Source organism: Hippoglossus stenolepis, chromosome 2 (assembly GCF_022539355.2).
Source record: "Hippoglossus stenolepis isolate QCI-W04-F060 chromosome 2, HSTE1.2, whole genome shotgun sequence".
Lineage (NCBI taxonomy): Eukaryota > Metazoa > Chordata > Actinopteri > Pleuronectiformes > Pleuronectidae > Hippoglossus > Hippoglossus stenolepis.
This window is the reverse complement of record NC_061484.1, coordinates 9,018,956-9,033,608: the sequence shown is the minus strand read 5'-3', so window position 1 is coordinate 9,033,608 and position 14,653 is coordinate 9,018,956. Positions and strand designations below refer to the sequence as shown.

Below are 14,653 nucleotides of genomic sequence, written 5' to 3'. Positions count from 1 at the left end.
GACACTGGTGTGTGTTAGTTTAAGAAAAATAAACTAATCCTACAATAGGTACTGTATAAATTGTTTCGATAATAATGTGGACATGGCTCTTCACAAGCCATCACTTTTTCCTTTGCCATTATGCACCTGTGTATTGTCATTCCAACACAGAGCAGCATCTGTTAATCCACAATGTAGCAGCCTGGAGCATATTGGACCCAAATATATCAGACTTCATGTCGGCTGGAGCTGCTGCATCTTCACGTACCTAAATGTGACTGCACTTCAGCCCTCTACTAACTTATTGATATTTAGTTTGGAAGCTCACAGCGCTCAGTGGTAAACACTGCGCTTAAATACAATTTACAATTAATGCTTTTACTCGGCTTAATTCATGAGAATTAGTTACTTTTAGAAATGATCAGATTACCAATTCATCCATCCATCCTCTATTGTGCTTGTCCATTGAGGGTTGCAGGGAGGAGCTGGAACAAATTCCAGATAGTGGGCGAGAGGCAAGGTACACCCAGGACAGTTCGCCAGCATATTGCAGGACCAACATACAACCATTCACACCTACGGCCAATTTATAGTCTCCATTTAACATAACCCCAAACTGCATGTTTTGGACAGTGGGGAGGAAGCCTGAGTACCTGGAGAAAACCCACAGACACAAGGAGAACATCAAAACTCTACACAGAAAGACCGGGAACCTTCTTGCAGCGCCATGCTGTCTATTATAACATTTTGTTCATATGAATAAATGGTTATAGCTCATAAAATCAATGCATGCAAAAATGAAAGCAACCATTTTTGACTTGTGATCATTTTGAAAAAAGCAGTGGCTCTTCAGGGCTGCTTGTCACGTTTCAGATCTGTTAACAGTTCCACTAATTTCCCCTCTCAATTGCCCATGTTGTTTAATTGAGCAGCAGCTACAACACTTTAAAAATCATGTATTAATATCACAATCTAATAATGTCATATATAATAATATATTAACCACTGGGGCATTTCTGTGCAGAAAAACAGCTTTTGAGACTTTAACTGCATTTATCTGATAATATTTAGGACATTAAACAAAGTACTTTTATTCATTCACATCTTTTACGTAAAGGTTATCTCGACATTGACAGCACCCCTGTGTTTCTAAACTGGTTAAGTAATAATGACATGAACACCTCTAAGGAAGGAGAGCAGAGGGAAATTCATGTTCGCACACACACTGGTCATATGACCTGCTGACGGAAAGCTTCTAAAATAGGACTGGGCTTCCTCTTAGAACAGCCAATCACAATGCATCTCCAGGCCAGGGAGGAGAAACACCTTCACCATTATTATTTATGACATATACAAAATTAAGATTTTGTGAAGAGGCAGTGACCGACCAGCGGAGACAGAATAAGACAGTGGGAGTGTTTTGGATGGACAGAAGGAAACATGTAACTCTAGCGCTACAGTTAATGCTGTGAACCAATAAGTGACGTGGTGTAGTTATATTTGATGTTAGGCCAGGGTCAATTTTAAGTCCCTCTGAACTGGCAGCTGTGTTGAGTGTAATGTGATCTTCATGAGCATGTGCAAATGGTCCATGATCACACAGCACCATCTGCAGGCCAGGGTGCATTTTAATGACTTCACTGACAGAACAATCTGGTTCATTCTCGTGCAAGAGGAACCTTAAACCACATAGGACCAAATTTACCACACAAAACATGTGGAGCCAGTAAAAAGGAAGAGGACACTTCATGTTTGGAAAGCAACCCAGTAGAGTCGGTGCAGGGCTTTAAGAGTAAAAATTGGTCTCATATTGAACTCAGTCCTGGACAAACAGCTTAGGAACAATGTAAGCAACAGTTTCTTTAATAGCGTCTTTCCGCCAGGCACACCAATTCAGCGGTTGATATGCCGAACCAATGAGCATATAACATCTAACATTGATGGGGATAAAAAATATACAGAATACAAAATACACATTAGGACGGATTGATGGCTGATTTTAGCTTTCATTACCATACTTAAATATTCTTCAGCAAGCGGTTTAAATGAAATAACAGAAGGATCCGAGGAAAACTGTTGACATCAGAGGTTTAAAGTTTGGAATGACCTTAATATTTGAGAAAAAAGTTATGCGTCGAAGGCACAATTTTCCTAATGTGCTAAAAATCCCAATTATAAAACACAGGGAAGGTATTTTATCCATGAGTACCATAGTGTTGTTATACGATAAGAAAAATAAAGGCGTTAAAAGGTTGATGAACCCATATTCGGTCTTTAACAGCATAATACTGTTGGCTTAACAAAGATAACTGCACCAACTACAAAAAGAAACATGATGATTAACATTGTAGCTTCATGTTTTTCGAAGATAGACATTAAAAGACATACATTGACATTAACGGCTTGATGTTTCCCAGCAGCCATCTGCTGCCTGGTGCATACCAGGATCCCATGATGGCCCACTGGGTCATTATCGTTCAACTGCCCAGATAGCAAATTGTAAATGCACTTTTGCTCCTCAGTGTGTATCTGGATTTGTGTGTTTGTAAACCGTAATCCTAAATCATGACATAAGGCTGTAACTGTGAGCACCCAGAATACACTTGTGCTTGTGTATAAACTGGCGGTGACCCCATCAGGTCCACTGTCCAAAAGTCATTCAAGTATGAATAAATTATTTGGCAAAGCAATTTGAATGTGATTTCAAGACCAGTCCCGAGTCTGTTTTTTTAATTCTATGGCTGAATAGTATGTGTTTGTTTACTCCATGTGTACAAATAGTACACTTAATCCTGTAACATGTATACGTGTGTGTATGTGTGTGTGTTTGTGCCCGCCCCTCTGTGTACTCAGTTCTTCTTCTTGACCCCAGGGTTGCGATTGTTGAACAGGTTGAGCCCCGGCCTGCCGTTCCCATTAGCCACTCCGCTGACTGCGACTCCAGGCTGCTGGAGCACCTTGTCAAGTGTGGTTTTCTTAATGGCTGCTGGAGAAATAAGCTCCTGGTCTGCCAGGTACTGCAGCTCCCTGTGAGAGGAAGAGAGGCCTCACGTCAGGTGTGCAGTACACATGAAGGTTTGAGTGTGTATCACGTTTCCTTAAATTGTATCAATGATAAGCAAGAAGATACCAACAGCCCAAAGTCCTATGTGACATAGGAGCAGGATCAAGAGAATTGTATTGTATGGTGTAACTTTGAAATAAATCAAGTAATATTATAGCATTGCTATTATATATATATATAAAAATAATGTATATTTTAGCTGCTCTTCATGGTCTTGAAAGCAGAATACAAAAATAAAAAATTATCATAGTAAGAGCAAAACAATGATACAATGACTTGTCACTTGTGAGAAAGTTCAGTTTTGGCTCCTTTAAGCTGAAAATGTCCTTAACTACTAAGATGTTCAATTTGGCAAAAAGAAAATCTGTAGACACTCTGTAGACAGAAAAGTGTGACCTGGACTGAAAATTGCTGGGGTTATGCAAATCCTAGTACCCAGGAGCAAAGAGATGGTGGTGTTGTACATGTGTGATATGCATTTCCTTTTACAAGTGTCTCACCGTGTCCTGATGCACGAAGCCTCCACTGCGTTGATCAGGAGGCTGCGGAAGCCACCGCTCTCCAGGACGTGCAGGGCATGGATGGTGGCGCCCCCTGGTGAGCACACGTTGTCCTTCAGCTGGCCAGGGTGCTGCTCCGAGTCCAGTAACATCTTCGCTGCTCCCTGAAAAGAAACGCAGGAGATGAGGATTTGTATGAAGGAAAACTCTGTTGAGGAATCCATCCTCAACAGCAGAAATCCTTCTGTAATTATAATGTAGAATAACCGTTCCTCCAGGAAATCAAATCCATCGAATCTAAGAAAATGTAAAGATTTACCAGACAACATGGTAGCAGAATGTGCTAACATGACTTTACTACTAGTGCCTTCTGTAAATGTTTCCGACAAATGTGCAAATAAGAGGGGACTCTCAGAACATTCATCTCCAATATGTAACACCTGAAAGAAAGCCAAACCGAAAATACTGCTCCCAAAGATGCAGAGAGAAGCTGGATACAGAGTCTGAAGAAGCTGACACAATTACAAAAAGAGTGTGCTATTCTAGTTGATTTTTAAGGTCAGGACTTCTTTATTTATCTTGGCTATTCAGAATAACGGGCAAGCTTTGATTTATAGTTACTTCATTTTTAGTAGCAATTCAATCCTAACACACAGATGGGCCAACGACTCAAGGAGACTAAATTGTAGGGAATCCAGAGAGAGAGAGAGAGAGAGAGAGAGAGAGAGAGAGAGAGAGAGAGAGAGAGAGAGAGAGAGAGAGAGAGAGAGAGAGAGAGAGAGAGAGAGAGAGAGAGAGAGAGAGAGAGAGAGATTTAATCATTAACCACAGACTGTTCTGGTGACAATGTGTAAATAAGCATGAGTGTGCTTGTAGGTTTTAAGCTCCGTTGGTCTTCCAAACTAAAGTCTCACAGCTGTTTGGAGTGAAAGCTCCCACATTTATTTTTATTTCCTTAGGATTCTTGTTCATGAGACAAATATTCATGCAAACACCTGAATCAACAAAGACATTCCTGACTGAAAAACATTAATTCCCTTCATAAATGTTAAATATTGCCACACACACACACACACACACACACACACACACACACACACACACACACACACACACACACACACACACACACACACACACACACACACACACACACACACACACACACACACACACACACACACACACACACACACACACATACTAACCAATAGGGCTTGAGCTCCAAGTCTGACAGCAAGTCTCCTGGGCAGACCCATCTTCACTCCTCCGTCTGCGAGAGCATCAAGGGCCGTGAATGCCTGTGAAAACATTCAGATTTTTCTTTAAAAGCAACAATGTGTCAAATCTTCACAAAATGTAAAACATAGAAGTCTGACTCATCAGTGTTTTAATTTATGTATATGGAGAACAGGTCATTCCTATGTTCTTGTGCTCCTTGCTTCCCAATTACTTACCTTTCAATCTTTATAATATTAAGTAGAACAATAAAATTTACTTTTAAACACCATCATCCCAAAATTTCCACAATGTCAATTAAAAAAAAAAAAACTGTAAATCTCAAGCTTAATATTGAAAACAGAATAAAACCTGACACTCAATAATTTTACTTTCCACAACCACCTGGCATTTACTGCAGGGTAAAAATCAACTACATCAATCCATACAAACAACAGGTGACTTGTTAAATAAAAATATTATTTATTTGATGCTTAGAGTTATGAAGATCACTTCTCCTTCTCTCATTATGAATTGAATACATTGACATCTTATAGACAAAATAATGAATCTAAAGAAGTGATAGATAACGATAACGAATAATTGTTACTTGAGGCACTGGCTGTGAAGCCAGACAGATAAAAATACAGATAAATAACAGCAGCATAACAGATCAGTCCTGCATTAGTATAAATAAGTGACTCTCAGTGTAAAAAAAAGAGTTCGGAAAATTATAAGAAGATTGCTTTACTAGAATGGTACAAGATTTTAATGAACTGTGACGGTTGACATGACGTAATCACCGACTGAGCAACTTTCCAAAAGGATTACATAGATTACATCCTCCATGCCAGACCCCACAGTCACAGCCAAAATAGTTTCTCTTTGGCACCTTCTATTCTGATTCCGGGTGGATCCGCTAACCTCACATACTGCGCTGTCCTTTCGGACAAACACAGGGCAGTCAGTCACTCACGTAGGCTGGTCCACTGCCACTCAGCCCGGTGACGGCATCGATGAGGTCCTCCTCCACCTCGGTGCAGAATCCTACACTGGACATCAGCTGCTCCAGTAACTTGCCATCCTCAACCTAAGAGGAGGAGGAAAAATGCTTATTTTTTAAAATCTCTTTCAAGTTTATCTGAAGTGCAGGCAAAATTTCCATATGTCATATATAGTATAGTCTGAGTAAAGACTGAATAAAAACAGAATAAATAAGTCCTTCCTATTAATGCATTCATAAATAATTTTATGAAGTCTCTGTTACCTCTGCATGTGTCCCAGTGGCGTACACTGTAGCTCCCTCTTTCACCACCACCGGAGTATTTGTCATACACCTCATGACTTTAGGATTTGAACGATACTTGAGCAGTTTCTGTTAAAATTACAAAAATGGAAACAGAGGATAGGTATTTAGAACAGACATGATGTCAAACTATTTCTACTCCAGGATTAATGACAAACAACTTCACCAAAAAATAACTAAAACAAAAAGGGTGGAGTGTCCAAGAAACTTGAGCAGATTACAGAGCAGCGAGAGAGAGACAAATGGTGAAGGAGGCCGACCTTCTCTATGGAGCTGATGGTGACACCTGCAGCACAGGACACTATGAGGTGACGGTCCTCGATGTCTGGCCCGATCTCATCCAGAACGAAGGGGATGATGTGGGGTTTCACAGCCAGGAAGAGCACATCGCTCTTACTGACGGTCTCTTTGTTGCTTGTTGTCATGTTCACCCCCATTTTCTGCAGAAGAAGAACATTGGGGAGAATTGGTGATGGGAAAGTGAGAGGATGTTGAAAGGCACTGAGAAAATAAACTGGTGTTATTACAGCCACATGCACAAATTATAACCTTTCAGACAAGCCCCTCAATCGCACACCACAACTTTTCATTATCAGACAGCACCCTACAGCCATGCAGAAACTTGTCCTCTCACCCTCAGCCCTGACACCGTTGGCAGGTCTGTATCTGGAGAGCTGGCTGTAATCCTTTGTGTAGCAATCACACCTGTAGAGGAAGTGGAGAGTGAGGAATGAGGAGGTAAACTGAGATGGGAAACAACACCTGTCTCCTGATCCCGAGCAGGAAAATTCACATGTTGCAGCAGTAAAGTTCATAGTCAAAAAAGAGAAAGGAACAGGTAAAGGACTATAAAGTAAATAAACAAGTCAAAATAAATAACACGGAAGTTTAGTAAGATCATAAACATTATTTCAGAATTGTGGAAGTACATATATTTGGAAATCACTGGTCTACGGGTGCAGCCTTGTTGTATAATTAGTGTATAGATGCGACTGCTTTTTTTTCCTAGAGCCTGACAGATTCATAAGTTGGTCAATTGAATCAAAAATAGCCTTTCACAGATATATCAGTGTTTATGTATAATACTTATCTTACAGAAAAAACTATGTAGGAAAGATGCAAACTTATGTTTACATTTTAATGTAAAATATTTATTTTTATTAATTCAATTCTATGTATTTGTTTTCATATTAAGTTATTTATAATAGAAGTTTATAGTTAAACTATAATATCAAGCCTCAGTTACATTTTTTTGCCAAAAGGGTTTGAACTAAAATCTCATTCATTGGCGAATTAAAAAAAAGTATGTGTCTGCAAATATATGGGTATTAGAAAAGTTTCCCCCCATATAGCTATTGACATAAGCCCTGATAAATCCATATTGCTCAGGCTCTGATGTTCCCCTTGTCAGAGACGGCTGATGTTGGCTTATGATTTCACATCAGTGATGTAACAGTCAGTGCCTGGTGGAGCTTGCATAATAAAGAAAGTGGCCTCACCTGCAGCTGTGAACCCTTTCACCAGGGCATGAGCCAGCTGGCCTGCTCCAATGAATCCAACACTCATGCTGTCAGATGATGTGGCCTCTCTGTCCTGCAAATAAAAAAAGCGGTTAGTGACAGCCATGCATTTCAGTAGACTAAACTTATGAGCTGACTTATGTGTGGATCCAGTTCTGACTGATTAACAGCACACAGACAGACGTTGGTGATGTGGAGGGAAATGCTGGAGTAGGTCCTGAGAGAGTGGAGGAGGAGGATGAAACATCCCAGAAACTCTGGTTTAACTGGGATATCGTGGAAATCACTGCTCTACAGTGGGCAGCTTTACATTAATGGGAAACTCAGTCTTTGTTTCAGTGCGAGTCAACCAACTCCATTAAATGTCACTTAAGGACATCAAATCTTTGTTTTCCATCCTAGTGAGAAGCTGAGTTTGTACTTTTATTATCCAACATTACTGTGGGATAAGTGTCAGTGCTGATTTCCCATTGTTATTGTCTTACAAGATGCTAACTAGCTCTGCTCGATGCTGTTCTGATGGTAGCATTATCTGGCTAGCTAACGTCCACCTGTCCTGGGCGAGCGGCTCTGTTAGCTAGCCGCTGTGCTAGCTGATAAAAGCGACACGTTACCATGACACTGTGCTCGTTACCTTTCTCTGGATGTTTCAGTGGAGCTGCCTGAGTTCACGGATGTTACCCGACGACGTGACCGTTACCTCCGGAGGACAGACACACACACACACCACCATGAAACTCCCGGTCAGTGTCAACGTGGCTTCCTCTCTCCCCGCTGCGCTCCGTACCTTGAGACGAGCAGCGACACGGGCCAATCATGGCAGGGGAAGCCTGAGCGTCTGACCAATGGGAAACTAGATTACGGGATCCGGGCGGGGCTTACAGGTTGCATCAGTTGTGTGGGTTCATGCAGCCAAATCAGAAGAGATGGTAAAGTAGGTCATGTTGATAAGTCTGAGACTGACAGCATCTATTCAACCCACATCTGACTGAGTCAACACGGGCTGACCGGACCTGTACTGGGTTATTGTAGTCAGCAGACTCCCAGCTCCTGTTGATCCAACTATTAAAACCACATAACTCATGGCTGCAATGTGCTTATATACAAGGAAGAGGTGTTCAAATATTATATCATGATATACAAGTTCAGTCTATATTGATGATTATCATAATACATTTATCATTATTATTTATTAGAAGTTGTTAAACTCTTATAATAATTATAAACAGTATCATCTTCTACACACACACACTGATTACATACAAATGTCTATCGTTTTACGTTCACATGATATGTGTAGATAAACAAAATCATGAGGATATAAAACATGAAGGCATATGCAGCAAGATTTTCTGAACACTGTGAACACAAGATGGTACACGTGAGTAACTCAAAGTATGAGCCTTTGATCAATAGTCTACCAGGTAATCAATCATACACCATCAGAGATGTTAGGGCACAACCTGCATGGGACACACCTGGGATGGATCAGGTGAAGTGCGAATACTGTGTGGGCCATCTTTTTCAGTATGTTTACTCAATACTGTACATCATTATATCTGAGTACAGTTTTGGAGTATTATTTCCATTTGATGCTAATATATACTTCCATAGAGCACTACGAGGAGCGTATAATCAGTTTTACTCCGTGCAAATGTAAAACACACAATCAGTTTCTGAAACATGACACATTGCTACAAAATGAACAAACAAACAGTTTATAAAGTATTTCTAATTAGCTACACTTAGTTAATGAATCAATAATAATCAAAGGGTATACTAGCTGATAATTACCACATTCTGAAAGGAGGAATTCTACACAATGAGTACTTTAACTATATTTAATATCATCATGCTTTTCTAACCATTTACTTGAGTGAAAACAATACGTGCAGAACATTTAATGGAGTATTTTCTTTACTATGTGTTATGAGAACTACCTGATGAAGATGCAATGACATGATGTAAAAGTGCAGAATAATAGGGTAATAATAGGGTTTCAGATTTTACCTCTTTATATAATGTTGGTGTATGTTTTGTCTTGTAAAATCATGTAAAGACATGCAGCCGCAATATTAGTATTTATTAATTTTTACATTAGTATTGTACAGGTGCAGTTTTTGTGATCCATCAGAATTCTTTTCTTTTCATGGTTTTGCAGATAAAAACATCATATTTCATTTTCACATTCCTACAAACTAAATCATCCACATGAATAACCCAGGTCCATGCTCACTGCTGATCATTGTGAATGCAAATACATTGAGATTCAAACCTGAATCACGGACACATTTCATGAAACCAGAAGAACCTGAATTTGAATGAAGGATTGTTATTCTAACAGGAGACTGTAGACTAGTACTAGATTTGACAGAATGTGAAATAAAGCAGACTTGGACCCCAGATACACTAATGAGCCACGGCATTTGAATACAGTTTGGCCTCCTATCCCTGAGCAATTCAATGCATATTCTGAAAATTTGCCCTGGACTCGTCTTGCTACTGTCATTCTAATGCTAAAATCTGCCCTCTGCATGTTTTAATGGGAGCGACCCTCCTCTTGTCCTTCTGTCTGCCTCTTCCTTTCATGTGTCTCGGCCATGCCAGACTAAATTTATACTGCAGCATAGGTCCTGCATGTCTCCTCTGAGGGGCCACATTCCATTTATTTTCTCATAGTGCTGCAGGACTGCCGGAGGGATGGCATATCCTCCTCTCTATATATAGAGCAGAATGCATGGCCTGAGGTTGGGCTTCAGCAGCGCCAGCTTGACAAATTGATACATATCATCAGTTATCTCTCTACAGGTGTAGATGCAAACACCTTAAAATCAACATTTACTTTGCTCAGAGTCTTTGTCAGGATTTCTAATTGTGGAATTCTATGATTCATCAATTTTATCTTCTTCTATAATGGTGTGAATGCTGATTCTCTGCACAGCAAGGATGTCATTCAGATGGATTAGTCTGAAAACGGTGGTGTAATCTCTTCTGTTAAATTCTGACAAAAAGGACCCTGATGATGTCATTGTGATGTCGTTGGGGTTATTCTGGCTTATCTCAGCTCCAGCCTGAGACTTTTTTCTTTTACAGAAAGCTCATTTCAGTTCATTCTTTTACAGAAAGTTTACAGACAGTTCAAAGTGTGGAGAATGAAAGAAGAAGTTGGTGTTCAGAAGAGGGAGATCCAATCAAAGATGTTGCATTATGGGAATTTTAGCATCCAGTGTTTTGGGGGCTAGACTCAAACAAGAATTGAAAGTCAGGAAATATCAGTGACTCCCTAACCCTGACCCTAACCCTGACCCTAACCCTAACCCTAACCCTATAGTTCACTATGTTAAAGAAAGTGAAAAAGAAAAAATCCTAAATCTGCTCCCTGATTCTGATCTGCACCAAATTTAATGGGGTTTTCTTTGATCCATACGACATATTTCCAGCAAGTTTCGTGGTAATCCCTCAAGTAGTTTTTGCGAAATCCTGTTGAGAAACACACAGACCAACAAACAAACGCTGATGAAAACATAACCTCCTTGGCAGAGTTAATCATTTGATATGTGTTAGTGCAAATCTTCCACTTCTCCTTGGGTCAATATAAACTTTTGAATTTCCCCAAACGACACAAAGGACATGACGCTAGTGTCGTCACATTGTAGCCTTTCCCATGTTGCTTCGGTTTGTGGAGTAATTACCCACAAAACAGTTCTTCAAACCTAATCTCAAACAAGCTGAAAATGTCTGTGATGTATCCCTACAGCTCTGCCTACACACACACCCACACATCCACACACACACACACACACACATACACACAGTCAATTTACCACCGCCTGCCTCTGTTCTATCACTCAGTTTGGGCATGGGCGCTGAGGCGTGACAACACTCATTCCCTCTCTTTCTTTTTTTGACAATTGACAAAACCCCAAGAGGTTTATTAAAAAATACCAGAACTCACAAATCTGTGTTTTGCTCTTTTTTTTTTTCTTCTTCTGTTTCTTTTGGGCACACAGCGACAGGCAGATCTTGCTGAAGCGTTCACAACAATTTGTTGCTGGCAGTGATTACAGCCCAGAGCTGTGTTTGTGTGTCTTGGTGTGAAAGACTGAGAGAAAGTGCTCGAGAAAATCCAAGAGAGAGAAAAAAAAGCAGTTTTGCGAAGTGAGAGAAGATGTGCATATTTAATATCCCAGACAGACAGAAAATCTCTCCCGAGTGTTTGTACGTCTCCCGCCTGCAGTCTGAGACAAGAGTGACAAAGACGGAATACAAAAGAAAGGGCAGAAAATAAGTTACGGCTTCCAGTGTAGTGTCAGCCTTCAATGTCATGTCAAAGCCAAAACTAATAAAGGATTTCCCACAGCATCTCACAACATTGCGCAGATCGAAAATCCCAAAGGACGCTGCAGTCGGAGAGAAGCAGTAGATTAAGTCATATACTTCTGTATCTCTATCCTCAGTTCGGCAGGTGTGCAGCACAGAGTGATGATGAAATGAAGTAAATCAATCAAAGAACACAACGTTTCTTGACAGTGTTCTTTACTCCACAGCCATGTCGAGGGAACCAGAAGGTAGCGGAGGCCAGAACTCTGACCAGGAGGTCACAGGAGGAGACTTGTTGATTCCTCATCTTTCTGATGGTTCACTGGTGTCCACCAACACGGTAACTAAGTACCATCAGGTTGCCAGGCTGCTCATCTCTGTACTTTGACCCTCTAATGGAAATGTGTCTGCTTCATATTGAATAGGCAATGGAGCATTATGGGATATACGTGTGTGGGGAAAAACTTTTTTTTTTTTGCTTTCTGCAAAATACCAGTGTTTGAAATTATGTCTTTTGTGACCGGACAAGATTGAACATGGAGAAGACACACAGCAAAGGCCTAGGTTGGAACCAAACCTGCGACCGCTGTAGGGGGACTCAACCCTCCGTAGGCAGGGTGCCTGTGCCACCATGCAGGCACTAGCGGACACCTTAATACTAACCTTTAAAAGATACAGGCAAACAGAAAGTACTCAAAAGCAAGAAATTGTTGCTTTAGTTCTACTCAAACTCTGTAAAATTACCTTAAATGAAAATGTCCATAACCAGCTCATAGAAAAACATTCAGTTTGAGCAAAATCCAGAAATAGATCAAAAATATATCAACCTTAATATTCAAACCAACGTTTTAAATGTTACACTCAAATCAGCACCAGTACTGTTTTATGTACAGACGCTTCTTACAAGATGCTAAACCCGGCAGAGCCGGCATTGATTCAAATCCTCTGGGACCAGAGATGTCTCACACAACATTTGGCAAAGCAAGAGTCAAGAGATGTGAGGGGAAGCTGACATCAGCAACATGTGCCATCAGAGATTAGTCAGGACAGAGAGCCAGCCGTCCCCCGTCCCCCCACGTCCCCCCAGCGGGAGAATCAGGAGGGGAACGGTTGTGATGGACACCTGTCGCAGCTCATCACTGTCAGTTCATCCACTGTGGGCTGTGGGTGTGTGTGTGTGGAAACGCAGCTATGTTTAAGACAGAGGCCCACAGGGAGTGAGAAGTAAAACGAGTGCCAGACATGGAACAGCTGCTAAATGGGGATCTGCAGAGGAGCAGGGAGTGCACAGGCCCTGATGGAGCTACAGATTGCTCTGTAGCAACACTGTCCACCTCTTTCAGCAGTAGATTTCTCTGGGCTCTGTCGAATCGCACTGCTGAAATGTTAGTGAGACACAAGAGTAAGGAAAAAAACACACCCCTCATCCAGTATCAGGTACGGCTGAGGAGCTGGAGCTTAAAGAAATCAAAGTGAATGAGAAAAAAAGGTTGTGCACACTCGCATTTGTGCAAACATCAGTTTAATTTGCAAGCTTTCAGTCAGAGACCCTCTTCAAGGCATGAACATCATTCAATCAGAAGAATAGCACAGGAGGACCAGTGCTGTCCCCAGCCTGTCCGTTCTGCCAACAGAAATAATTCAGCAGGATTTATCAGAGGATTCATTTGTTTTCAAAACCAAGAAACACACACAAGAAGTAAAAAACATTATGTCAACAGCAGAAAGTTAATTTTTGCAACAACAGTTTGCACAAATCCACTTCTAAACCACTGCTCATCTGCTCTTTCTCTATGTTCATGGTAGTGTATTTACTTAAAAATTAACTAAAACTGTGACAATGGTTGAAATCATGCTCAGTGACGTCCTCGGTGGTCTTAACACAGATTTGGATACGAGAGGAGCCACCTGGTGTTGGATTTGCTGCTGAGCACTGAGACAGGTTTGGTAGACGTATGCTGTGGTACAGTGGCTTCCCAAGGACTTAATATAATACATCCACAGCACTCAGAGACGTGACAGGAGAACACATTGATCCTGGATTAGAGAGATGACCAGAGATCAAAGCTGACAGGAGTGGAGGATGGAGAGAACCAGGAGGAGGAGGAGGGGACTGAATTAAAAAAGAGAGGGAGACAAATCGTCATCGAGGGAAAGAGAACAAAGATAGACTGAGTGGATCAGATCTCCTCCTCTGTTTTATTTCTGGTGGCAGCCAGAGAGGCCTCCGTCTCTCCTTCTTCATCCACAGAGGGTGCAGGGATAATGGGATAGAAAGTCACACTGTCTCACAAATGAATGATGGAGGACTCGTCTGATGATGCATTGGGTCGTGCACTTAAATTGACCAGACTCGTGTCCCGAACCTGAACCTGGTAGAATTGAAAAAAGTAACCATGAAAACTTAATTAAGCATATACAAGACACACAGTGAGCCAACTGTATCAATCATGCACCTTCTGCAAGGTTATTTCAGGGGTAGGTTTCAGAGCTGGGTGAGGTGACAGCTTCTTGAAAAATATCATAGCCTGATGAACGAGGTAGAAAAACACAATGATAAAGGGGGATTGTTTCTGCGATTTCACTCAGGAAAGAATGACCACAACTTTAAAATATCTGTGTACTGTCTGTGTTTCAACATGTCAGTAGTTGCTTCTGTAAACACAGCCCAGCTGGTGGCAGTAATGAATGTGAATGTGAATGTGAAGGGATGGATGCGGTGACGACACACACTTGAACACATGGA

General features: G+C 41.0%; 1 protein-coding gene across 1 annotated transcript; it reads right to left on the bottom strand.

The window, feature by feature from the left end:
- Nucleotides 1-1,826: 1,826 nt before the first annotated feature.
- pycr1b (pyrroline-5-carboxylate reductase 1b) lies at nt 1,827-8,382 on the bottom strand. The gene is made up of 9 exons (XM_035180507.2): nt 8,222-8,382; nt 7,567-7,660; nt 6,702-6,772; nt 6,328-6,507; nt 6,029-6,136; nt 5,738-5,851; nt 4,752-4,844; nt 3,544-3,707; nt 1,827-3,006 (listed from the first exon to the last, which is right to left on the bottom strand). Exons 2-9 carry the CDS (start codon nt 7,631-7,633, stop codon nt 2,829-2,831), a joined length of 975 nt encoding a protein of 324 aa, XP_035036398.1. The 5' UTR covers nt 7,634-7,660; nt 8,222-8,382; the 3' UTR covers nt 1,827-2,828.
- Between the last annotated feature and the right edge of the window lie 6,271 nt (nt 8,383-14,653).

What these genes read in the sequence shown, in the direction of transcription:
- pycr1b (XM_035180507.2), bottom strand. Translation starts at nt 7,633, where the DNA reads ATGAGTGTTGGATTCATTGGAGCAGGCCAGCTGGCTCATGCCCTGGTG. An exon ending in CAACGGTGTCAGGGCTGAGG is followed by an intron (nt 6,508 to 6,701) that starts GTGAGAGGACAA and finishes CTTCTTCTGCAG; the next exon opens with AAAATGGGGGTGAACATGAC. An exon ending in GTGGCAGTGGACCAGCCTAC is followed by an intron (nt 4,845 to 5,737) that starts GTGAGTGACTGA and finishes ATGTTTTCACAG; the next exon opens with GCATTCACGGCCCTTGATGC.